A 26,416-nucleotide genomic window follows, 5' to 3' on the forward strand; every position below is an offset into this window, starting at 1 on the left:
TCAGCCCCCTCCTATCCCTGTCCTTAAGCTCCGAGTCCCAAATGAAGAGGCGATGGAGGAATCCCATCTCTGAGGAACTTCCCACGAGCTCCCACGCTGCGGGGACAAGCTGCAGCGCTTCCCCTCGCAGCCCGCAGCCCTCAGCAAGCCGCGCATCCAGAAGCGGGCAGCTCGTCCTCTCCCCGCTGCCCTGGGTGCCTTTGCCAGGGTAAAGTAATAAGTCAGGAGTTAGGACCCAGAGATACGTGAGCCTCGCACGGCCGCAGGGAGTGGAGGTGGATGAGGGGACTTCGCCAAGCTGCCCGTGGGAGCTGGGCGGAGGCTGCTCCAGCCGCTGCAGGTGCCGGCCTCCCCTCGCTCCCGGTGGAAGCCGCTTAACAAGCAGGAAACCGTCCTTCTGAGGCTCACCCCATGGCGCTGGCAGGCTTTATCCTGGTGCTCGTCGCCCTTGGGGTCCCCCCAGGTAAGCTCAAGTCAAACCAAAGGAAACTTTATCATTGTGGGATTAGTTAAGCAAGGAGAGTGAAACTGTGGTGTTGATAATGTTAGAGTTACAGTGTAATGAGGGGTAGCTTTAGGATAACCTTTATCGTGCGGCTTCGGTGAATGATTCTATAAAATGGCTAAAGAAATCACATCTGTGAACTTCATAATGTTTATGCTTTTGTCACTTATTGTGGTGTTACTTTTGAATCATGATGCGCTGAATAGGAAGATGTAAAAGCAGGAAAAATGTTACCAAGTGCACTGAATGTTACTCAGAAAATTGTTAGAATAAGTGGCACAGAAATTTTTATATCATATCTACTAATAATCATTGTACCTGTGTATGCGGACTTTTGTCCAATCTGTGGTGTAGACTTATATACATACTTTAGTAAATGTGTGTATGTAGGTATATTTAGTATGTGTGCACATCGCAATGAAACAAACATATATATCGAATGTCTGTGAACATGTGAGTTTTCTGTGACTATTATCCACCTGAAACTACAGAAATTTTTAATAAAGAAAAAGAGTAAATTAAAAGAGAGAGAGGGAGGGAGAGAAGAAAACAGGAAAGAGGCAGAAAACTGAAAACTTGAGGAGAAAGTGATCATTTGCACCTGACGGTTTTCTGGGCTTTGAAATCATTTCACTTTTTATGTAAAGAACAGAAAGCGCTTCTCACTGCACCAGAAACCAGTTAGAGCCAGGGGCCAGATGGTGAGAAAACAGTGTCATTCCCTTAGCGATTTGTATTTATTTGTCACTAGTATTTTTGCCACATTAGAATTATGGCCATTTTCAGATGGAGAACCAGAGGCCCTGAGATAGATTTGCCCAAGTCCTGAAATAAATGACACACATGCACAACTGAACACTATCATATGTTCACACCCTGGTCTTTCCTCAGACCGGGGACACAGAAACAGAGTAATTCCTAAGAGTGGAGGGCATCCAACCCACTTTTAAATATCACTGAATTTGATCTCTGCAAAGTCTGAAATGCAATTTACCAATCATAAAAATAAGAATCAACGTCTGTGTGTGTTAGCATTGCATTGGTGTACATGCATCTAATGGTTTTTCGCCTTAACTAGAGTATTCTATTTACTGTGAAAAGATTGATTCTTACATTCCCTCTCCAGGGAAATCACCTCGCTGGTTGGCAAGGGTGGTCAGCACAAACCCTCCTGGCTCACTGAGGCATCCTCAGTAACGGTTACATAGGAAAATTAGGTTTGGAGGAGGTCCTAGCACTCATTTCCCACTGTGTAGGCTGCAAGAGTTTGGGAGTGGATGCTGAGCTGTATACATCTGTCATGGATCTACAGGAAATCTATGTAATAACACTCACAACCCTCATTTTTGTGACTCTGTCTAGGCCCACTGGAGTCTATTCCTACATTTAGATCTGTACCACCGTTCCTTCAGTTCTTTACTACTCATTGTCAAGAAATAATTTCTTTCTGTCACACAAGGGGCAGCCCATCATCGTTTCATCTCTGGCTTTGGTGAAAAAGATAGCTGCGTATGGCCGTGTGTGTGACATTTCTTCTGTGGCTAACTCGTGCCCTGTGTGTCTGTGTCTGCTCCTACTGCTCTTACCCGTGATGACATGTGATTATGCATTCAGGAAATATTTACTGAGGATCTCTCGTGTCCTAGGAATGGCCTGGCATGTGGGGCGAAAGAGGGAATAAAATAAAACCATTCTAATAGCTTCTCCTGCTAGCAAGAATCCATTAAATATTTACTATTTGGTTTCACTCTGCAGACTAGCTCTATGTGTTCACAGAAAAGGCTGCTACCATGATTGTAGTACAGTTTTTTTGGACAAAGTGGTGATAATGGAAAGCAAAACCATCAAAATATACCGAAAAGTGTCAAAACAAAAAATACACTTCTCCCAAACATACTTGCTGAGGTTTGAAATTCTTCAATTATTTCTTTGCTCTCCCAGCTGAGAATAAACAATGGAGTGTTGTCCGTAAAACCACAAATAATCATAGGAAGTTTCAGCTATCAAGCCTTATCAATTATTTACACCTCGATGTGAGTGAGTCTGTCAAAATGTTGCTTAAAGTGGGTGTTGATAAGGTAGAAGGACTGAGAGCCTGGAGAAAGGAAAGGAAATGTGATCAAAGAGAGTAAAGAGACCCCAAGGTCAAGTCCTAGGTTCCTAAGAAAGCTTTCTTTGTCTCAAGCTGCTGCTGCTGGGCGCCCCATCCAAATGAATCTCTCTTGATTCCATGTGCTGGGGTGAGCGAACCCTGACTTCCTCACAGGGGTGAGTCCTGTCCAGTCCCTTGATAGCTTTACGTACCTTTACCTGTTGCCTTAAGTGGCGGCCAGGAGTGAAGGTCTGTCCCCAAATCAGTGGTGCATCTTAAACTTTGACTCTTTTGGATCTTTGGGACAGCAAACATCTGACATTAATAGGTTACATTTTGTGGATGTTCAGTGAATGTAAAGATCCTAGAAGCACAGGACGTGTGCATCGTAAGGTCCTTACCAATTGCCCACTCTGTATTTTTATTGGGAGAGGTGGAATGCTTTGCTTAAGATCACGGGGCTTGGAGTCAGGACCAGAATTCACATCTTCGAATCTGAGCCCAGTGCCTCTCAATGTTAAATAAACATTTGTTGGATTCTCATTCTACTGAGTGACAAGTTTGGCAACAGACTCAGCCTCCTGAGCCAAGAGCAGCGTGCGCTCCTGGAGTACTTTCCCAGCCTGGGTCCCACGTGGAGGAAAAAGCTGGAGCCAGGCAGAGCTCTCCGTCTCTGTCGGTCCTAGTCCCGTGCATGGGCCCCCTCCCTGGTGCTCCCTCTCTGGTGCTCCCTCCCTGGTCCCTGCCTGTGGAGTTGCTTGTCTAGTCCCAAGGGAAGTATCTTAACAAAGAAAAATGAGACGAAGCAGGGAGAGGGAGAGGAGAGGAGAAGAGAAAGGGGAAGAGCTGGAGTTTAGGGGGGAAACAAAATGCCTTTTTATTTATTTGTTTGTTTACCAAAAGAGATGGTGAAAAGCTTTAACAGGCAGCACACATCTTCTGAAGATGTGCGTTAGACCGGGGGGGGGGGGGGGAAGACCACAGTCAGGTCTGAAACAGAAAAACAGTGGGTCTCCACCTCCAAGAAGAGCGATCACAGAGAGAGGTGCCCACTCAAGAGGCCCTGGGGAGAGCAGGCTGCCAGGTGCCACCGGCAGCAGAGGGAGGTTCCAGGAGGATCGGGGAACAGTGACCAGCGTTGAGCGTCTCCCTGAGACCAGACAAAGGTGATCTGTGACCTGGCTTTAGAACACCATTCCTCCTGGCGAGAGATGGCTTTAAACAGCAGTAAAGTATTTTGAAAAACACAATGTTAACACAACAGAAATAGCAGAAGTGAATGTCATAGAAGTGAACTGTTGGAACCGTTTTTATGTGGCAGCAAGGAGGCCATCGCAGAGGGAGCAACCTTTTGCCTTCTCAGTCCTCAAAGACTCTCAGGGGTTGGTGGAAAGACTCTCGACTTGGGAGTCAGGCGACCACACCCACCGCATATTAGCTGAACTGGGTGACCCTGGGCAAGTCACTTCCCCTCTGGGTGCCCCAGGACCTTCGCCTGTAAAACGAGGGGCTTAGATCATCTTAGAGGCCCTTTGCAGCTCTGTTGTCTTGGCTCCTTCATCATTTCACTTTTCCTTCTTTTTAAATTAATAGTGAAGTTCTTTATGAGCACAAATGCTCTCCCATCCCTCCCAGTCAGGAAGCTGGATTTGGGGGGGAGGGGTTAGTGCCCACCTTCCAAGAGAAGTCTCTTGACTTTGTCAATTTATCTTATCTAATTAATTCAAAACACAAATCCATTTGCAACAGCTTTTCAGGAATCCATTTGTTCCTTAGCACAGACACCTCTGCTCCTGGTTGTCCTGAGCACGTCTGTGATTCCACATCCTCTAGAACCATGAGCCAGGGTCACTCTGCCTCCTTCCCCTGCGCACAGAAAGCGCCATTGTGGCCCTCTGTGCGCTCATTCATTCATTTGTTCATTCACTAAGTCATCAAATACTTATTGAGGCCCTCGCCTCAAAGAATCAATGGAGGAAGCACCTGCCCTTCCTCATAATGTTCTATTTTACAAAACAAACAAACTAGAAACATTTCCAGGGCTGTGCTCTATGTCTGCTCCAGTAACATCAATGACTTCAGCTTCGATTTTGAGAAGGTTCAGGAAGCTTGAAGATATTAGGCAAAAAGCATTAAACCTTTGGCCTTTTTCTTTCTTTTTTTGGTAAGGTCTGTTTTGCTCAATACAGATTTGTAGTAGCCAGCTCGGGCAGACATATCAAAATACTAGACTACAGACTGGTGGCTTAACAAATTTATTTTCTCACAGTTCTGGAGGCTAGAAATTCACAATCGAGGTGCCAGGAATTCAGTTTCCGGTGAGAACAATCTTTCTAGCTTGTAAGGACACAGCTGCCTTCTGGCTGTGTCCTCACGGGGCTTTTCCTCAGTGCTTGAGTAGAGGGAGGCCCTTGGTCTCTCTTCCTCTCCTTATGAGGACACCAATTCCACTCATAACCTGGATGATCTCACTTAGTCTAAATGCCCTCCTTTAAGGCCCTATCTCCAAATACTGTCACATTGGGGGTTATAGTCAACATACAAATTCAAAGGGACACAAACATTCAGCCCATAACAGCCAGCACAGATCTATGCATTTTCTTCCCTGATGCAGACATCAGCTCACCCTCTGACATTGGCAACATGGATCAAAACCTATACAGGCCCCTGAAAGAGCAGATGTGCTCACTTCCAACTATCCTCACAGAGGTTGGGGGGTGGCCAATGCTGGGAATGTCAAGGTCCTAATTTTAGAAGCTCCCTCCCAACATGCAGCCTCACCCCCCTTCAAAATGACAGTAAAATTCTCCTGCCAGGAAAGGTAGTTCAAAGATACGGTCTCTGCTCTTCTCAGGATTCCTCTCACTTGTCCCAAATTATAATGGCTCAGGGTTGTCTGAGCTAGTGTGTGTGTGAGTGTGTGTGTGTGTGAGTGTGTGTGAGTGTGTGTGTGTGTGAGTGTGTGTGAGTGTGAGTCAGTGTGTGAGTGTGTGTGTGTGTGAGTGTGAGTCAGTGTGTGTGTGTGAGTGAGTGTGTGAGTGTGTGAGGGTGTGTGAGTGTGTGTGTGAGTGAGTGTGTGTGAGTGTGAGTCAGTGTGTGTGTGTGAGTGTGTGTGAGGGTGTGTGAGTGTGTGTGTGAGTGTGTGAGTGTGTGTGTGAGTGAGTGTGTGTGTGTGTGTGTGTGTGTGTGTGAGTGTGAGTGTGAGTGTGTGTGTGTGTTGGTTCAGACTTTATTCAGTGTCTCGGCCTCCCTGGAGTGTCTCCGTCTGCTGTGAGATGGCGCCTTATGTAATATTCACTCACTGGGCTGAACTGGGACACAAGGGCTCTGGGGAAGGTCAGCACTCTGTGGCTCTCAGAAGTTGGAACTGCTCTCAGATGCCCAAAGCGGTGCCCACGAGCGGCTTAGCCAAACAGGGGATTGCTCTTCTCACGCATCAGGACATTTGGAGGCAGGCAGTCCGGGGACACTGTCCCCTCTCGGGGACCCAGGCTCCATCGGTCTTTCTGTCCTGCCATCTTCTGTGTGTAGCCTTCGTCAGGCTGGCCTGCAAATCACTAGACACTGTCCCAGTTCCGGCAGGAAGAAGAAAGGACAAAGGGTGTAAGATGAAAGGTGAGAAGGTGCTTGGATTGAGCTCATCCTCTGAGTGAGCCTCACTCGGTGGCTCCTGAGTGTACCTTACTTGGCCACGTTTGTCATAGGGCCATTTCTAGCTGTCAGGGAGCCTGAGAGGGGAGCATCTTAAGTTGGCACCAGGCAAACGTAAATAAACTTAGCATCGGACAGTAGGGAGGAAGGGTACAGGAGTGTCGGGCAGGGAGCCAGCAGCGTCTGCCACAAACAAGATTCTCCTCCTTAGAAGAGGGGCTGCTGCACAGGGGAAGCCAGAGCAAGAGGGCAGCTGTGCCCGTCCTGCTCCTCTCCTCTCCTCTCCCCCGCAATTCAGCTCTGGCCCCAACTCTCCAGACACCACCCAGCAAACGCCAGCCAGGCAGCGAACTGCGTTGTTACTCCAGGTTTGTTAGCTCAGCAGCCCCGGTGTGCGGGGCACTGCCCGGGGGCTGGGGAGACAGCAGTGAGGAGGGCTCCCTGGAGCTGGCGTTTCCAAGTGGGGCAGACAGACAGTAAACAGATAAACACATAATATGATCAAGTTTCTAACACAAGATAAAGTAGCATAAAGGGACAGAGTGTGGAGAGAGATTTTTAGATCGTGTAGCCTGGAACGACCTCTTCAAGGAGATGGTATTTGAGCAAAGATGGGACAAAGTGAAGGAACGAGTGTGGGGCGAGAGCCTCTCCCGGGCGGAGTCACACCGGCCTGTTCTGGAAAGAGCAGAAGGGCCCGAGGCACTGAAGGGGGGTTGAGGGCAGAGGGGAGAAGGCAGAGGCCACAGAGGGCCTGGGGGACCCTGGTAACAACGTGGGATGTATTTTCTAAGTTTGATGGGAAACCATTTGGTGGGCTGGAGCAGGGAACTGGCATGTGCTTTTCAGCTTTTGAGAGATGGCGTTAGCTGCTGGGTGGGAAATGGGCTGTGAAAGGAGCCGGAGTGGAGGGAGTGAGGAAGCAGGACACGCGTCCGAGAGAGAGGTGATGGGGCTTGGGATTGGGCGGCACCCTGGAGACGGGGAAGCGATCACTGCTGCGGTGCGCTCTGAGGGGAGTTAAGACAGGATCCGGGAGAAACTCTTGAGGTTCAGCCTGAACAGTGAACGCCTCTTTCCTCCGAAGGCTTCGGGGAACCTCGGTTCTCTCCCTCCCCCTGCATTTCCAGGAAGGTTTTTAGGGCCTTTCCCGAGTGCGGCCCTGGCAGCCGCCCAGCCGACCTGCTCCTCTAATGCAGCTTGGCTTGCCTTAAGTTTGAGAATGTTTAGCTTTTTAAATAAATAAGCTCAAACATAAGGTTGCATCTCTATCACTCATTTGCATGTTAATACACTTTCTAAAGCCAAAGAGGAAAGAATGGAAGCAGGCGGAGCACAAAGCCTGTCTCATCGAGACCCGTGTCCACTCCAAGGAAGCTTAGGGAGCATCTAGAATCGCTGCTCCCTGAGCAACGTGAGCGTCTCTTCTCATGCGCATGCCGGGAATGTGGCTGTTACGCTTTTCTTCCTACTAAGAATTTGGGGGGTTTGATCGGTAAACTTGGGGGCTATCTTGCATGGGATCCTTGCCATCACGTGTGTCTCTCCGTGGGGAAAAAAGGTTTCCATGGTAAAGCATATGGTCTGTAATGAGCTGCTGTAGGATATTAGTAGGACGCTGAATATACGAAGAGGGGGGCAAGGTTTAAAACAGCAACAAAGAGCTTCTTTGTTTTAAATTTGAGAGCGTAGCACTGAAAAGAGACAAAATGTATCTCTAGACTGCATTCCTTCCACTGGAGGGTTAAAGCTTGGAATCAGGGTGTTTCTTAGGCTCTGGCACATTTAGGGGCGAGAAGAGCGTTGGCCGGGCTGCGGACCAGGGAAGGCCTTCGTGAGGGAGGGAGGCGAGAGGGCAGCGCAGGGCACGTGGCAGGTGCCCGGGGGGGTGTGCCGGGCGCCTGGAAAATGGCCCGACGCACTCCCTGCGTTGCTTCACTCATTAAATCGATAAAAACTGAGCAGCTGCTGTGGGCCAGGCCCTGTTCTAGGTGCCGGATAAGCATCGTCAGATACAATGGCCATGGCACCTGCCGTCGTGGAGCTCGAGGGGAAGACAGATCCTGGCAAATACGGGGGGGGGGGGGGGAGTGGGCTTATATGGAAAATAATACAATAATTAATAAATTATAATAGAAGAATAAACTCTGCGTTTTGCGTAAACCTGCTTTTGCCCCACACTGTATACAGCAAATTGTGATTCGGGACATGAAGGAGCCAAACAGGGCGCAGTGATGGACAGTGAGCGCGGGGGGCAGAGCCCACGTCTGTAAGGAGGTGAGACGTCAGGTGGAGAGCAAGGGGGTGACTGTGGATGATCTTTTGGGGTCAGGGTGTGTTGACCTGAGGATGTGAAGGCCCCTTGAGAGTCAAGCTCTGGGTGAAGTATATGGCCTACGTTTAGCTGTGTGGTGGGCGTGGAGGACAGTCAGAGAGAGCCCTGGAGTCTCCAAACCATCTTTGCTGAACTGGGCTGTGTAGAAATACGTGGAGGCTCAGGCCGTGGGATCTGAAAGCAGCCGGCAGGCCTCTCCCGTTCATTCAGCTCCCTTGTGATTCCAGCAGCTGCCGCGGAATTCAGTTCAGCAGCAGAGAATGAAGATGCCCTCCTCAGACACTTGTTCCAGGGTTATCAGAAATGGGTTCGCCCTGTATTACATTCTAATGACACCATAAAAGTATACTTTGGATTGAAAATATCTCAGCTGGTAGATGTGGTGAGTAATCCTTGGCACTGGCCTGAGAAGAACATGCATTCCTTAAACCTGTTTGTGAGTCTGAGATTTTATTTTGTTTTCTTTCCCCGTGCCTGCCATTTCAATTTTTAAAATAACTTACTGCGAGGGAAAAGCTGCCCCAGGAAGCCAGGGAACTGACCCGGGGAAAGAGTGAGAAGTGCCCCAGAGTGGCATTTTCACTGCAGCACCACCGGCGTGCGACCTCTTTGCTGGAGGGTGGATGCGGTTGCTGCCAAGGCCACTGCCACCGGCGGGTTTGCTGCGAGCACCCAGGGTGAGGAGCGGGGCGGGAGGGAAGGGAGAGCTGAGCCCAGGGCGACCCAGTGTCCCCGCAGCCGCGGAGGGCTGGCAGGGGCATCTGCAGGGAGAGGGGGCAGGTCGAAGAGGACAGCGCCCGAGCGAGTGCCTGGGCAATGCCATCCTACTCTTGGAGCCCCTTGGGACCCATGCCTCTCCCTGACCTCACCCATGCTTGAGCAGCCTCTGCTCATTTTCTTGCTGAGCTCATACTTTCGCCATGACTGTGTTCCTGGAAAATCAGTGAACTGTAACAACCCAGATTCTGTAAAATCACCCTGCTGTGGTCCCCCAAGTCCCAGAATCATCCTCCCCCGTTACCCAAATCCCCACCACCACCAGCACACATGCACACACACTCACCCACCCCAGCTGACCCAGTGCCCCAGGATTCCTTCTAGAAAGTCATACACAGCCCATCTCCAATTTAGTTAATGTTTAATTCTATTTGGCACCCTGGAAGTGCTTCCTGGGTTAAGCAATTATATATAAATATCACCACAGTGAACTGCTACTTGCTTTAATTATTATTTTTCATTTTAAGCAAAATGTGCATAATATTTTAGGATCCTGTGTCATTTAACTCTTCTTAAGTTGAGAATCCTTTACGCTTTGAACACCCAAAAGGTAAGATTCAGAGAGGTCTTTCTGACCCCCCAAAAAAAAAAAATCCCAAATGCAACTTCACTTAAATTGCATTCACATCTTTTTCATTGTCATTTTCTTAGGATGAAAAGAACCAACTGATGACAACAAATGTGTGGCTCAAACAGGTAAATGTCAATCCAAGGGTTGTATCTGCCAACCTAATTATTTCCTTTCTTTTCTATTTAGAAAGTCTCCCATTTAAAAAATAATTATTTTAAAGAGCATGCTGTGTTCCTCAGGGAGTTAGCTGGGAGAAGTTGGGTCTATTATTTGTTGATTTCTTTTGTGAGAGTCAGAGGGCAGATCTTGGGTACTCACAGGCCTGTGCCTTCCTCTGTTGTCGCTCCTGGAGCCGACTGTCCGCAGGGAGGTGGGGAGGGTGACTGACCGTGAGGCTGGGCACTGGTCCCTGGGCTACTTGGAGAAGAGGGGTAAAGGCCCCAGGGTGCAACTTTCCCCCATTTAGGGTCCTGCAACTGGATGAGAAAATCAACGATGCTGAATTGTCCCTCACTCCTCTGGTCCTCCATGGGGAAAATCCACCCCAATGTGTCTTGTTGCTCCCTAGAAAGAGAAAATAGGGAAGGACAGAAAGAAGGCCATCCCCCATCGGTCTCAGGACAAAGTGAAACCCCAAACATGAATGTTTTTCTAATACAACTAAAAACACTTTTGAATGGTCTTCAGCTCTGCTTTTAAGAAGAGAACATAGTGTTGACTGTGTAAAAAACCAAAACATATAAAGAAAGTATACATAAGGTATCCATGGTAGCGTACACTGAGATGCTTCTTTTTGTTTTTTTACTCAGTTCTTCTGTCTTATCCTCTATTTCCATAGTTCTTCTTTGTTATATTTAGACATTCCTCTTTTATCCTCTCAAGCACAAAGTTAGTGACATCCTGAGAAAGTCCTTTACATGGAGCTATTTTTATTTTATTGATTTTATTTTGCAAATTCATTTGCCTTCCTCCTTCGTGCTTCCAGAGAGAAATCAAAACCCTACACATCATAAATAGATTGTTAGCATTGACTCGCTGAAGCTGCGTGAGAAGGTGCTTAAAACCCCGGCCACTCAGACTCTGCTTTGTCACATTCAGGGCTAAGAAACTGCATCACAAGCACCTCGAAGGTAATGGGAAATGAAGCCAACCTCTCACTAACGACCCGAGGGTCGGACCCTGCACCTAGATGGTATCATGTGAATAAGCACTATGATGACAGATGTCACATGTACTCCCTCAGCAAGCATTTACTGAGCACCTACTATGTGCTGGGCACTGCACAGTAATTGAGCAGAGAATCGAGCATCAAAAGGTTTGCTATATAAACTTGGGCAAATCATTTCACCTCTCCAACCCTCAAACCCTTCATCCATAAAATAGAAGCAATGCCTAGCTCGCAGTGTCCTTGGGAGGTTAAATGTGACTCGCACATTATCTGGCATGTGGTGGGGACTCAATAAGTGTCATTTCCTTGCGCCACCTTTGTATGCTTCCCCATCCTTTTTCCCCCTTTTTATTGAATTCATTGGGGTGACACTGGTTCACAAAATTATACAGGCTTCGGTGCACGGTTCCACATCACATCACCTGTGTGCTGTATTGTGTGTTCAATGCAGCCAAGTCTCTGTCCATCACATTTATCCCTCCAATCCCCTCCTCCACCTTCTCCTCCCCCAGTAATCACCACACTGTTGTTCATGTCCATGAGTTCTTTCTCTCTCTTTTTTTTCTTGTTTGCTTTCACTCATGTGGAATCTAATGAACAAAATGAACTAATAAGCAAAATAGAGACAGACTCATAGAGAGCAAGCTGAGAGCTGGGGGGAGGGGGGGAAGGGGGGACTTTCTCATCCTTAATGACAAGCTCCTTCTCTTGGCACTGACAACTCACGGACGTAATGGGAGTATGAGACATATAATATGCCATGGTGCCATCTTTAAGATGAAAATGAATGAACATTAACTTGGTTTTAAGAATGTCTCATCTGACCTTAAGATAACTGAACTTCCCAGGGATGCCCCAGAGGCTGCAGATCAAAACAATAGCAAGGAGCATTGGTCCCTTACTATCTAGTTGTCTTAGTATTAAACTAAGAATAATTTGAAGAATTCATTGATGATAAAAAAAAAATCGTATGATTTAGGTTTAAATGAAATTTTATTCTGAATTGTGGTAATAGCTAGACATTTATGAGTGATATTTCAGATAATATAAGAAAAGACAATTTTAAGGGAATGTTTATGATAGGGATTTGAAATTGTACCTTTCAGAATTAAGAAACCCAGACTTGGAGTGTTTCTTCATTTTTTTCTTAGTGGTAGATTAGCTTTGATATTTGGCCCTGACACACCCTGTGCTCTCCCGTTTCCTGCAATAACACAGCCCCCACCTGGGAACTGTGCACAGTGGAGCTGCTATTTGTAAAGGGCTTTGAGAGTCTTGGCTAGAAAGTGCTACACAGACACAGGAATATGATTTCTAATCTCTTACTTTAAGAAGGGAGAGGCAGGAGGTTAATCTCCAGAGGCCCCGGGGATTCAGAGAACAGAGAAGTACCCGGAAAATCTCACAGCTTCTTAGAGGACAAGAGAGAAGATCTGGGCTCTGAATCCTCATGCTCACCCTGCTGACGTGTCGTCATTTTGGGGTACGGGGCTCAGCCAGCATGGTGGTGGATGCACATCCTGGTAGAAATTCCATGAGCTCCTCTGATGGGCATGTCAGGGACAAACCCCTGATTCCCCAGGTCTGGCCACAGAAAGACACCAAGCTTGTGAAGGGTGACACTCAACCCGGCACAGGAGTGCAACTAGCAAGGACAATTTACCCTGTGGAACCCGGGGCTTCAGTGCCCTTTTGCTTGTGGGTAGACAGCACTGACCAGAAGTCCCAGCTAGCTCCCTTTTCCTTACTGCTCAGGAACGCAACCTGAATCCACTGTGGATCTGTTTATATGCTCCTCCAGGATTCAGACGTATCCCTCATTCACCTACTCACTCGTCTGCCTTTCCACACACTGTTTCATCTAGGGCAGACCTCCGTGTGTCCCCCCACTCCCCCAGCTGCTCCGTGTCTGTCACGGGGCTCCCTGCCTGTGGGCCCGCAGCATGCTGCCTGCTCAGGATCTGCTCAGATTCTCCCCAGGATCAGCTGAGAACTTTCTAGATGCAGGTGACAGAAAACCCAACCCAAACTGCATAAGCAAAAATAGAAGTTACTGGCTTTCACAGTCTGAAAAGTGCAAGGACAAGGCTGGCTTTACATGCAGCGTGATCCAGGGGCGGAAGCAATATTCTCAGGGCCTGGTGTTCCCTGGGTGTCTCTGGGCTCCGCTCTCCTGGGTCACTCTGTCTCATTCATGGCCTCCTCCAGTCGTAGCAGGGTGGCCACTTCAGCCCAGCCTTAAGGTGCTTCTTGTGTTCAAGTTCGGCAGCAAAGGGTTTAGCCAACCTCTTTTGCACTGGTCCCGGAGTCTCATGGTGTTTTATTGACTCTACTCTGCTCACTGAAGATCGAGGTGGCAGGTCCGAGGGGCAGGCCACTCCTGGAGCAGAAAAAAGAGTCAGATCCTCCCACAGCAGAAGGATGATGTACAGTGATGTACATGAAAACACAAAGGAACTAGAATAGCCAAAACAAAATTTAAAAAGGAGAATACAGTTGGAGGACTCACATTACGTGGTTTCAGAACTTATTAGAAAGTGATAACCAAGACAGTGTGGTACTGGGGAAGGAAAGACACACAGACGAGGGAACCCGAACAAAGAGCCCACAGGCAAACCTACACACATATGTGGTTAGCTGATTTTTGGCAAAGGTAAGTTAATGGAGAATGTTTAATGTTTAGTCTTTTCAACAAAATGTGCTGGAACAATTGGACATCTATATGCAAAACAAAGCCCTTAACTTACATTCACACCAAATAAAAAATTAACTCAGAATGGATCTTAAATCTAAATGTCAAATGTTAAACTATAAAATTTCTAGAAGAAAACATAGGAGAAAATCTTTGTGACCTGGGATTAGGCAAAAATTTCTTAGCTATGACATAATCCATATAAGATAAAGCTGGTGAAATGAACTTCCTCAGAATGTAGAACGTCTGTGTTGTGAAAGATGCTATTAAGAGAATTAAGAAACCACACACTGTGGGGAAATATTTGCAAATCAAATCTTTAACAAAAGGCGTTTGTCCAGGACATATAGAGAACTCTAAAAACTCAGTAATAAGTGAAAGTTATCGCTGAGCCTCCTGGTGGTCTTCCTTCAGCTGTGTCTCCTGCCTTCATTTTGGTTATATTTTGGGGGAAATGCGTCTTGGATTTTTAAGTAAAATATGACTCTTTGGAACAAGAAAAGCATATTTGAAAACTCAAAAGAAAAAAGAAAAGGAAAAATACCCTCAGTGATAAGGAAACAACCCGATTTAAAAATCTGCAAAGATTTAACAGCCACTTTACCAAAGAAGACATATGGGTGGCAGATAAGCATATAAAAAGATGCTCAACATTATTAGTCATTAGGAAAATGGATATTAAAAACCATAGTGAGATACCACTTTACAACTATTATAATATAGTTAAAACTTTTTTTAAATGTGACATTACCAAGACGAGAAGATGCCAAACAACTGGAACTTTCACACGTCCCTACTGGGAACACAAAATGCTGCAGCCACTTTGAAACACGGTTTGGCAGCTTCGTATAAAGTTAAACACCCACCTGCTATATGACTCAGCCACCCCACTCCTAGGCATTTACCCAAGAGAAAAAGCATGTTTTTCACCCAAAGCACTGTACCAAATGTTTATAGTGGCTTTATTTATGATAATTAAAAACTGAAAAGAATCCAAATATTTTACCTGGTGAATGTATAAGTAAATTGTGGTATATTCATACAATGGAAGACTATTCACTAATAAAAATAAACTGTTAATACTGTATAGAAGGATCCAAATCCATATGATAAGTAAAAGAAATCAGGATCAAAAGGCTATCTACTGCCTTTTGATTCTATTTATATGGTATTCTAGAAAATGCAAAATTATAAGATCAGAAAATAGTCCAGCAGTTGTCAGGGTTTGGGGGTATGGGAGGGGTTTATTGCAAATGGGAAATTTGTTGGGAAACATAGCTGTTCCGGTATCTTGATGGTATTAGTGATTACACAACTCTTTGCGTATAGAACTGTATGCAAAAGGAGTGAGTTTTATTGTAAATAAATTTTGAAAACATAAATGAGGTGAAAGTGAAACAGATAAATGTTACTCTGAGACTCAGAACTGCTGCTAATGGTAAAAGTCTCCTAAGCAAGAGACAAATTATTCATAGGAATGAAATTATATTTGCTTTTCAAACTGGGCAGAGGAAAAGAGAGAAAAAAACTACACCTGTGAGTACCAAGTAAACATGGTAAATACTTTATTAGTTTGGGCTCTTAAAATGTCAGTTTTCATATGCATGGTTTTTCCATATATTGTCATGCAATTTTTTATCCCCTAAAGTGTAGCTTTTTAAAGACTCATATTTTTTTAAATTTGTTTTTCAAGGATCAAGCTTTCTCTATTTACTGTCTTAAATAGACAAATTCTCATCTAGAGTGTGTAGTTTTATAATTTTTAGGCACCATGCTTATTTTAATATTTTACCATCCAGTCAAGCCATCCGTCTGCTGACTCCTGATTTTTTTAATGACAAAGCTGGCATCACTGGGCTCTAGGAAACTTCACACTGGGCATAGCCTTCTGACTTTCTGAAATGTCATTTAATATTATCCTACATCATTACTCAACTGTCCACATGAGGGACAGTAGAATAGAAAAATTTAATTTTCAGGTCAGATTTCATAAGATTCTGGATCCAAAATCTTTTTAAGAAAGTCCATTTCTACTGTAATTGAGTCATCCATATGTCATCCTCTTAACCTTCATAATCAAATCAATTAATGATCAGTCTTGTTAATCTGGATCCATCAACCCTTGTAAAACATGCTATGATTTCATTCTATTATGAGAAAAAAACATGTAAGTATCTGGAGGCTAACGATATTAGGAATATAATTTAAAACTAATTGGGTACTCACAAGATAAGTTCCGATTAAAACTTAGAAAAAAATTCTTGGAAAATATTTTTTTCATTGGATAAAAGTTATAATGTCATCAAGAGTAGTCAGCGGTTACTGGATGTTTCATATTAACATACTGGGTGGATGTTTGCTCAAGACTCGTGAGTGACATCCAAAATTATTTGTAGCCTTTATCATGAAATTAAAATATCCCTGGACCAAGTCACCTAGAATAAATTGAGTTAGATCTATCATTGCTTTTTGTTTCTTAAGAGAAAGTAGGCTGGAAAGATGGATCATGAATTGGTGTCATTTGCTGCTGAGCCTCTTTATGGAGAGGTCCATGTGGCAATTTTGGAAATCCTGGGTGAGATGGGTGTGTGGGCCTGGGCAAGAGGGGGGACCAGGCTGGCTCAAGCTCTATCTTTCCAACTGCCACAGATAGGGTCCTAAGATCTAAAGCAGATGAGTTTGCCCTTTTCCCATAAAACACTGGGCTAGTAAATTAACATAAACGTGAAGATTCCAAAGTGCAAAACCCTGAACCTTCAGAATAAAATTATTTTTTATGCTCCTTTTATGCAGGAATGGACAGACCACAAATTACGCTGGAATCCTGATGAATATGGTGGAATTCATTCCATTAAAGTCCCATCAGAATCTCTCTGGCTTCCTGACATAGTTCTCTTTGAAAAGTAAGTATACAGAAGAAAAGGACCCTGGGCAGACTAGGACTAGAAATTGAAAAGCCTGATGTTGGTAAAGTAATTAAGAGAAATGCACCACTTCAAGTAACAAGAGAATTGTTCCTTTTTGAGATATTGGTTGACCCTGCAGTAGGAAAGTAATAAAATACAAATAACACAGCGGTGGGCAAAACACCCCAAACTAGTAAGCGTTCAACTTGCCACTAAAGTGCAACTCCTCTGACTGCAGCGCAGATGGCCGTTTTGAGGGCTCCCTCATGACCAAAGCCGTGGTCAAAGCGAATGGGACGGTCGTGTGGACCCCTCCTGCCAGCTACAAAAGCTCGTGCACCATGGACGTCACGTTCTTCCCCTTCGACCGGCAGAACTGCTCCATGAAGTTCGGGTCCTGGACCTACGACGGCGCCATGGTCGACCTCGTGTTGATCGACGACAGTGTCGACAGAAAGGACTTCTTTGATAACGGGGAGTGGGAGATCCTGAAGGCCAGGGGGACGAAGGGGAGCCGAAGGGACGGCCCCTACTCGTACCCCTTCGTCACCTACTCCTTGGTGCTGCGCCGCCTGCCCCTGTTCTACACCCTGTTCCTGATCGTCCCCTGCCTGGGGCTGTCCTTCCTCACGGTGCTCGTCTTCTACCTCCCCTCCCAGGAGGGGGAGAAGCTCTCCTTGTCCACCTCAGTCTTGGTTTCCCTGACGGTTTTTCTTTTAGTGATTGAGGAAATAATCCCATCGTCCTCCAAGGTCATCCCTCTCATTGGGGAGTACCTACTGTTCATTATGATTTTCGTGACCCTGTCCATTATCGTCACCGTGTTTGTCATTAACGTTCATCACAGATCTTCCTCCACCTACCATCCCATGGCCCCCTGGGTCAAGAGGCTCTTTCTGCAAAAACTTCCGAAGTGGCTTTGCATGAGGGACCACGTGGATCGCTACCCTTCCCCCGGGAGAGAAGAGAGGGAGCGGGCGGTGAAAGGGCAAGTCCCAGGAAGGAAGAAACAGAAGCAGCGGAGTGAGGGCGAGACAGTTCTGGTCGCTTTCCTGGAAAAGGCTGCCGATTCCATTCGCTACATCTCGAGGCACGTGAGGAAAGAGCATTTCGTCAGCCAGGTGAGCAGGCCGGTGCTTGGGAGTGGGAATTCTCACCGCGATCTGCGACAAAAGGCCGTCGTTTAAAATGTCACATTATTAGCTATCTGCTTCACTGGTATGAAATTTAAAACAAGCCCTGACGTAAATTAGGGACCTGGGTATAGATTTTTAAGAAGTTCGCAGAACGAGCAAGAGTGAAGCCACTGCAGATTAAGCGCCATTCTTTGTGATTAGGCTTAATTCTATTTAAAATAATTCAGTTCTACATTTTAAATAGACTATTCTTGTCTCTGGTAATTTCTCATTTTTTATGGGGTGATGGATATTTCTATCCATAGTATTTGGAAATAAACAGAAAGAATCAGATTTTGAAACTAACATAAAAATATAGCGTTAGGACCAATATTTTGGTGAAAGAAAAGGGTGTAATTATTTTGTTTACAGATTTGAAAAACAAAAAATGTGGCAAGAGTGAGAATTGCAGACTCAAAACAGTCCTGGACTCAGATCCTGCCTATATTCTACATGACTTGAGACACAGTACAGAATAATCCTTACATAGTAGAAATAGGATGTTTATATTCCCTTGAAAGATGAGAACTGGCCCATCCTTCAGACTTCTCCAGCCTCGCTGCTTGTTCCTGCTCTGACCTTGCCCTTCGCGGTTTGTTGCCCATTTCCCACCCCCGACTTCCCTGCCTCCAAAGGGACTTGGTCTCCTCTCTCCCTAATGAATTCCTGCCATCTCCCGGTCAGTTCTCATCCTTGGCAATGTCCATCATTCTGGGGCTATAGCAGCCAAACCCACTTGAGTAGCTGAAGAAAAGTAGGCTTGTGCATTGGACCATGAAAATTCTTCATTTATAAATTTGTGATTTATTTCATATGTAATATTAGGAAGCATCACACTGAGAGCTACTGGCTTTTTATTTGTGTGAAAAATCACGCTTCCCTCCATTTTAATCAGCAATGTTTACAAATACATGAATGATCCTGTTGTTTCTATTTTATATCTTCGGTGTTGATGAAAGTGTTCTCAGGCTGTTTAGTTCGGGCACCATTAGTGACGTGATGGGAAGAATCGGAGCCTAAATTGTGGGTGATGTATTAGGTGTTTTAAGAACTGATGGGCTGTAAATGTGAATATTACTCTTTTTAAATCCCCTGAAATGAATTCAGAATGGTTGCCCAGCATGGTAAATGGAAGGTATCTTTTTCTCTTTTGCAGGTAGTACAAGACTGGAAATTCGTAGCACAAGTTCTGGACCGAATCTTCCTGTGGCTCTTTCTGACAGTGTCTGTGATGGGCTCCATTCTGATTTTTACCCCCGCTTTGAAGATGTGGCTACATAGTTACCACTAGGAGCAAGTCTCCAGAGCAATCTAATATCCATACCATAAAGACAAAATTACACCTTAGAGCTGACATCCAGCCAGCATGTATATACACTACCCAAATGTGCATGCTTATTGGAAGGGCCTGAGCAGTCCTCATGGAAACTGAACCTTGGTAAATGTGCGTTTACCCACAGTAAATTCATGGCTGCCATTAGAGTGGGTTGGGTCTAAGTAAAGCAGAACTTCCACGGGCCCCTGCCTTGGCTTCCACAGACATTCAGGGAGGAGACATATGTCCAGGCCTGAGGCCACAAGCACTGTTGCTGGTTGGTGGACTGATGTTCCCAGGAAGGTGAACTGAGGCCTAACTAACACAGGTCCACTGAGAATTCAAGAAGGCCTCGAGTGAAGGTGTTTGTGTGGGCGGCACTTGGGTCTCCTGTATCTAATGCTATCCTGGTGGTTTTGCCTGAGTTGCGCTGTGCGCTGTGTGTTGTGGTTGAACAAATCTCAATAACCATTTGGGGAATTGCACTGGGATGACAGCACCTGGCACAGCCGTAATTGTTACTATGAAGATTTCAAGATGCCACTGGTCAATTAAAATGCCCCTACCCCCACATGGCATTCGTTGAAAACGGTCTCTCTTGAATGTGGTAAGAATGTGGTGTTCTAGGCTTTCCATTCTATTTTTTCTCTTCCTTTCCTTCTTGGGGTGAGAAAATGTAAGCTCTACTCTCTTAGAATTAGTCACAGCATTGCAAAGGTTTTCAAATGGCAAAACTGCTATGAACTGCAGCGTGCTTTAAGGCCATATCAAAATAACTTACAGTAGAAATAGTGTCATCTGCTACCAGAAGTACAGCCATTAATGCCCATTATCTTTTCCTAGAAAATTGAAATATCTGTACTGAACCTTCCCTGATAATGGTGCTTTTAAGTCCTAGCATCTAATCTAATCCATTCAACAGCATCCTATAGGCTTTCATTCCCTCCCCCCCCCTCCCTCCCTCCCTCCCTCCCTCCCTCCCTTCCTTCCTTCTTCGTGTTTTGGTGAGAACATCTAAGCTCTACTCTCTTAGCAAACTTCAATTTTGCTGTTTTACATTATATCTCAGATCTCATTCATCTTATGACCAAGAATTTGTACCCTTTTACCAACCTCTCCCAATTTCCCTTTCCCCCACAAAGCTGGCAAACATTTATCTACCCTCTGTTTCTGAATCCGATTTCTTCGGGGTGGGGGGGGGCGGATTCCACATATGCGTGATACCAGGCAGTATTTGTCTTTCTCTGTCTAATTTATCTCAGCGTAAAGCCCAGCAGGTTCATCCGTATTGTCCCAAATGGCAGGATTTCCTTCTTTTTAAGGCTGAATTATATTCTATTGTATATATACGTATATATGCCACATTTTCTTTATTCATTCACCCATCGACAGACAGTTAAGTTGTTTTTATACGTTGGTTATTGTGAATGATGCTGCAATGAACATGGGAGTGCAGGTATCTCTTCGAGAAAATAATTTTGTTTCCTTTGGATGTACCCAGAAGTGGGATTGCTGGATTATATGGTAGTTCTATTTTAACTCTATTTTAATTTCTTGAGGAACCTCCATAGCGGCTGTGCCAACTTACATTTCCACCAGCTGTGCGCAAGGGCTCCCTCCACACGTCTGCAGCATTTATCTCTTGTCTTTGTTCTGACAGCCATTCTAACAGCTGTGAAATAATATCTCATCGCGGTTTTGATTTGCATTTCCCTGACGTTGAGCATGTTTTCATGTACCTGTTGGTCATTTGTATGTTCTCTTTGGAAACATCTATTCAGGTCCTTACCCCATTTTTAAATTGGGTTATTTCGTTTTTTGCTATTGAGTTGTATGAGTTCCTTGTATATTTTGGATAATAACCTCTTATTGGATATATGATTTGCAAGTCTTTTCTCTCATTTCATAGGTCCCATTTTCATTCTGCTGATGGTTTCCTTTGCTGTGCAGAAGCTTTTTAGCTTGATATAGTCCCATTTGTTTATTTTTTTTCTATTGTTGCTTTTGTTTTTGGTGTGAAATCCAAAAAAATCATTGCTAAGGTGCTTTCCATTCTGTTTCCATGAGTCTCTCTGCCCCTGTGGGTGCACTTCATCCCCCCACACACATCCCCACTGCTCCCTCTCAAGGACTCATTGGCGTGAGTGTGTTCAGGTGTTTTTTGTTCTCCAAAATTGCTGCTGCCAAACCCTGCATTTTAGCTTGAAGCAGTTTTTCTACTTTTCCAGTTCTAAGCCCAAATCCCTCTCCAGCTTATTTTGTTTGGGGCATGTTTCTTACAAACAGTTTGCCTCTGGGACTTTTTAAAACCCAATTTAAGGGTTTAAAATTTCATACATATTGTTTCTACACATCCTGTTACTACGGATATGGTTAGTCTAATTTATACCATTTTGTTTTGTGTTTTCTCTGTAACGTTTCCTTCTTTCTTTTTTGCTCTTTTTAAGCCTCGACTGAATTTCTCTGTTCCTTCCCCTTCTCTAATGGCTTAAAAGTTATGCATTCATTCCTACAATTTATTAATAAAATAGTCAAACTCTTTTTAAATCAGTGCTGAGAATTAATGCCCAAGGCCACCACTCTCTAAACAAAACAATTCCTTTAGTGCCTTCACTTCCCCTTGATCACCTTTTATATTTTGTCAAAGTCATCCAGAATTTTCGTGCCTGCTTATTAGTTTTTCATGTCTCTCTCCTTCCTTCCTGAAGCTCTTGGGCTTTCCTCGTCATCTCTGTACTTTGTAAATACCTGCCCCGGGCTGTGCAAGGCGTGTGTCTCTCCGTTGGTCTTGGCACTTGTTGACTGATGTCTTTCTTCAACTCATGCAAACGTTCTTCTTTCATTTCTTTTATCATTTCCCGCTGTCCAGTCTCACTCTCCTTTTCAAATTTCTAATGAAGAGATCTTGATATTCCTGGGCCTGTACTAACGTTTCTCTCACCCTCTCGTGTTGCTTCAGTTCTCCAGGCTGTCAGCCTGGTGCTGGAGCCAAGTGGCCCCGAAGCCTTGTCTGTTCCCCACTCAGCCCGCCTCCCGGGAGGTTTTTGTTTGTTTGTGGTGAATCATGTATTTGATTCCTAAGAACCCCACGTTGTCTTTTTGGCTGTTACAGCCTCTGGAATATTTGGGGGAATAGTAATTATAGTTACTTTAAAGTCTTCTGTTGTCTGCATTAACCCTTTTCCTTTAGAGGTTGATTCTGATTTTTTTTTTATGCTTTTTGTGGTCATTGTACTCAAATGTTCGATAATTTTTTGATATTATTTATTCACCCAACACTGAAAACCATTTTTAAACAGGAAACCTGGCTCCGGTTGATTTCCTCTATTGTCTGTGTCCAAGAAAGCATTTCTCTGTTGTGTGAGAGCAGCTCATGTTTTATATTTGGGGGCATCCCTTCCTTCATGGTAGGCCTAATTCTCTGACTCCAGTGCCCGCTCTGGTTTCCCAGAATGGGCACATTTTTCAGGATGTCCACATTCCTGGGCACGGATGGCTGAGCCACTATAAAGTAGAGAATTTCTGCAGCTGTACTTGGCCCTTCAATTGATTACTGAATTATTTCCTCTTTAAGTCTCCCTTTATATTATTTTAGGATTATTGTGAAGATTTTCTAAAAAACATAATCTCTTTGGTGGTCCCATCTTTCCTGCATAGGACCACAATTCCACTGCTCTATTAGGTTTTACCATAAATCTGATGACATCAGACCTACATATTCCGGCCATTCCCCACCAATCTGCTCTAGGGAGGTACCCCAGCCAGCTTTCCAGTGCTGTTACAGATTCGTTTTCCTTTCACCTTTCTTCTGAAATATCAGTAGGATTTAGAGGAGGGAGAAAAAAAGAAAGAAACACATTAGCCAGCCTGTTTATACGAGAAATCTTTTTAAAATCCCACTCCCTATAGGGGGGCTAAATATATGGTAACAGATGATGATATGATTTTGGGTGGTGGGCACACATGCAATATACAGATCACGTATCATGGAAATGTACACTTGAAACCTATATGGTCTTATTAACCAGTAGTATCACTCCAACAAATTTAATAAAAAAATAATTAAAAATAAATAAATAAATCCCCGTCCCTATAGACATGGCCAATTAGCTGTACATGGCAACTAGAACACTAATGACCAAAGGTGGCACCAACCATGAGAGGAATGTGGATAGATTTTAGGGGCTCTGAATAATCTTGACTTTGCAGACTACACAGGTGGATGTTGGATGAGATGGGGAGTAGAAAGATGATTCTGTTAGGAATAGAAATGCTTATTAATTGACAAAAACAGTGAGGCATGTCTGGAAGTTAATGATCCACATATGCTGTTAGACTTGGCAGGAGGACCACCTCCACTCTGACGGGCTCTTCACACCTGGCTGTGTACGGTCTCCCTCCCGGACATTTGCAGTGGCCTCCAACTGCTTTTTCTGCTTCCAGTCAGATCTCCGACCTGTTCATACCAACCAGCCCTTCTCCTTTTCATACCTAATCTCTCCTCCTCTTGTGTCCTTGATCTCCCCTCCTGGAAATTGTTCCTTTAATTACCCTCCCTGTCTTGTATAGCTCTTTTTCATAGGCTTACAAAGTTCTGAGATCTGCCTATTCTTAGGGAAAAAAACCATAGCGAAAAATAATAGATTTTTTTCAAAAAGCCTGGACTGCATGTTAGAGAGATTCATGTCATTCAAATCATCCTCAATAGCAATTCTAAATTATAAAAAAGAAATCATGTTTATATATTTTAAATGTTTAAGTGAGATTTAATATGGTTAATGTATTTGTTTCCAATAGATACCATATTTTGTACCACAGAACTGTATTTTTGTGTGTGTTATGTGCACATATTATAGAATATTGGGGCTCCTGTATGATCCACATATCCATTACTTTTCTGCACATTTTATTGGATTTTTTAAAAGGAGGCAACATGCTGAAGCAGAAACCAGGGCGCAAGGACTGCTGAGTTCTAGACCAGCCATTTCCCAGCTGTGAGCTGTGGGACCTTAGGCGAATCATTCGTCCTCTCTGGTCAATAAGAGGTTAAGATTCATCACTGTTGACACTCTTTTCCGCTCTAAATTTCTATTCTTTGGAGATGTATACTGGAGCTTTCACAATTTTTAAAGCATACAACTTCTAATTGTAATTTTGTTCCTTTGGGAAAATGTAATCTGCTTTATCACTACTTTAGGACAGGATTTGTGGGGATACATTGTGATGAAATCAAGGATTCGATGCTGTACATCCCTGATGGGACTGTGAAATCAAAGGGCAAATCACTGCTCTTTTTATTGAGAACACTGTTCGCTTTAACTAATTACTTCACTTTATTTAACTCATTAGTTTGCTAGGTAAATGACAATTCTAATCTCAGAAAAATGCATTTTGATTAGAACCGAGTCTTAAATTTTGAAAGATACCACATTAAATACCTTCCACAGGCTCTTTCTGAGCAGGCGCAAATACAGCAAAGTCAAACATTTACACATGTACATGCAACTTATGTCTTGTTGAAGCTAAATTGGGAGGCAATACCGGTCTCTAATATGGAAAAAGATAAATATTTATAGATCACAATAACCTTAAGGCAGTAACTACAAAAGAGAACTTTAAATAAATTTTTATTTCAAATGTATAGCAAGAAAAATCTTCTGTGGGCAATCTTGCCAGCTAATTCCAAGTGGGTGCAGCAAGACCCATACAACTTTGCACCCCACGTGTGAGCATGTGAGACAGACATGCGCTGGGCACACACGTGGGCACCGGCAGAGGCTCACAGGGCTGTCCTAATTGTTCTCATTCTTCAGCCTTGGCTCCCAATCCACCTCCTCATGCAGTCGTCCCAGAACACGTGGTCCCCTCTGAGCTCCCTGTCTCTGAAAACCCGTGGTGTTTTCAATCTTTGCTATATGGTTGAGAAGGTAATGCTTTTCTATTATTTTATTAAGTGAATTTTATTGCCTTGGCTATATCACAGCATAATCTCCGCTATATTCCCAACAGCACCTAATAGAGCTGGGTGCATGGTCAAGGCTTAATTCATATTTGTCAATTAGTTAAACCAGCACCAGCAGTTTTGGATTGGACTATCCACCAAAAATAAAGACAAATTTGTACCCTTTCTCAGCCCCTCTAATATTTTCAGCTCTATGTGTGTGTGATTTTCAGTACATAACTTAAAGGAACATTTTCTTACATTAAAAAGTTTTAAAAGTACTATTATCATACCTAGAAAAATTAATAATTCCATATTTAAGTTTCCCTATCTCAAGAACAGCCTAAATTTATAGCTAGCTTGTCTAAAATAGGATTTAACCCATAGTGGTATGCCTCTTAAATCTATTTTAATTTCTTTCTTGTCACTGGCTTGTTGAAAGGACTAGGTGAGTTTTCCTCAAGAATGTCTCATGTTTTGGATTTGTCTGGTTGCTGGCTTCTGGTGTCATTTAACTTGTTCCTCTGTCTCCTGTATCTCCTGCAAATTAGAAGTTACAACTATAATTCCAGTTCAATATTTTTGACAAAGTACATTACAGATGATGCATAGTTTATGTTATACTGTCCAAGGAGACATATTATCCGGCTTTCCAATCATCAGTGTTAAGACTAATCCCTGGGTTAAGATAATGACAGCCTGATCTCTCCACCTACCCAGTGATACACTTAGTGGTATAGCCTGTGTCCATAACACACAGTTGTATAAAGACTCTTACCTCGGTCCCTTTGAAGGTGGTCTCTAACCAGCTACATTAGAACACTGTAATTTCCAAAGAGCATTATTTTTATGCTGGGCTACACCCTTCTGGTTGTGTCATAATTCTTTCTTGGAAGCATCTACTATTATGTATTAAAGTGAATTAATTTAATTAGCAGCTATGGTGGTGACTACCATTTATGTTTAACCTGACATATATTCCTTCTTTGTATTATGATATTCTGTTCAGTATGTCAATAAAATAATAGTGAAAATAAAAGTAACATGATTTCTTTGGTTCATGGACAATCTTAGGCTTGGGAAAAGTAGCCGAGAGCAGCAACATACCCACAGATGTGCATTGTCACACCTCTAGGCAGAGTAAGCGCCATTGGGGCAAGGCCCACAGGCCTATTGTAGAATTAGACATGGCCCTGAATGCCCAAAGGTGGTTCCAGCTTCGGGCAACAAGAGGAGATCCAAGCAGGCCAGAAGAATGCAGTATCCAAAGGGAAATCATGCAAAGAAG

General features: G+C 44.1%; 2 protein-coding genes across 2 annotated transcripts; both read left to right on the forward strand.

The window, feature by feature from the left end:
• Positions 1-411: 411 nt before the first annotated feature.
• On the forward strand, positions 412-16,710 carry LOC308552781 (neuronal acetylcholine receptor subunit beta-3-like; the record flags this gene model as incomplete). The annotated part of the gene is made up of 4 exons (XM_081128147.1): positions 412-463; positions 8,811-8,965; positions 10,012-10,056; positions 16,585-16,710. The coding sequence occupies 4 exons, from the start codon at positions 412-414 to the stop codon at positions 16,696-16,698; spliced, it is 366 nt and encodes a 121-aa protein (XP_080984273.1). The 3' UTR covers positions 16,699-16,710.
• A 230-nt stretch (positions 16,711-16,940) lies between these two features.
• CHRNB3 (cholinergic receptor nicotinic beta 3 subunit) lies at positions 16,941-20,125 on the forward strand. Its single transcript, XM_081128146.1, has 2 exons — positions 16,941-17,818; positions 19,029-20,125. The coding sequence occupies exons 1-2, from the start codon at positions 16,964-16,966 to the stop codon at positions 19,161-19,163; spliced, it is 990 nt and encodes a 329-aa protein (XP_080984272.1). The 5' UTR covers positions 16,941-16,963; the 3' UTR covers positions 19,164-20,125.
• The last annotated feature ends 6,291 nt before the right edge of the window (positions 20,126-26,416 follow it).

Source organism: Miniopterus schreibersii, assembly GCF_964146895.1.
Source record: "Miniopterus schreibersii genome assembly, chromosome: 2".
In the NCBI taxonomy this organism is placed as follows: Eukaryota; Metazoa; Chordata; class Mammalia; order Chiroptera; family Miniopteridae; genus Miniopterus; species Miniopterus schreibersii.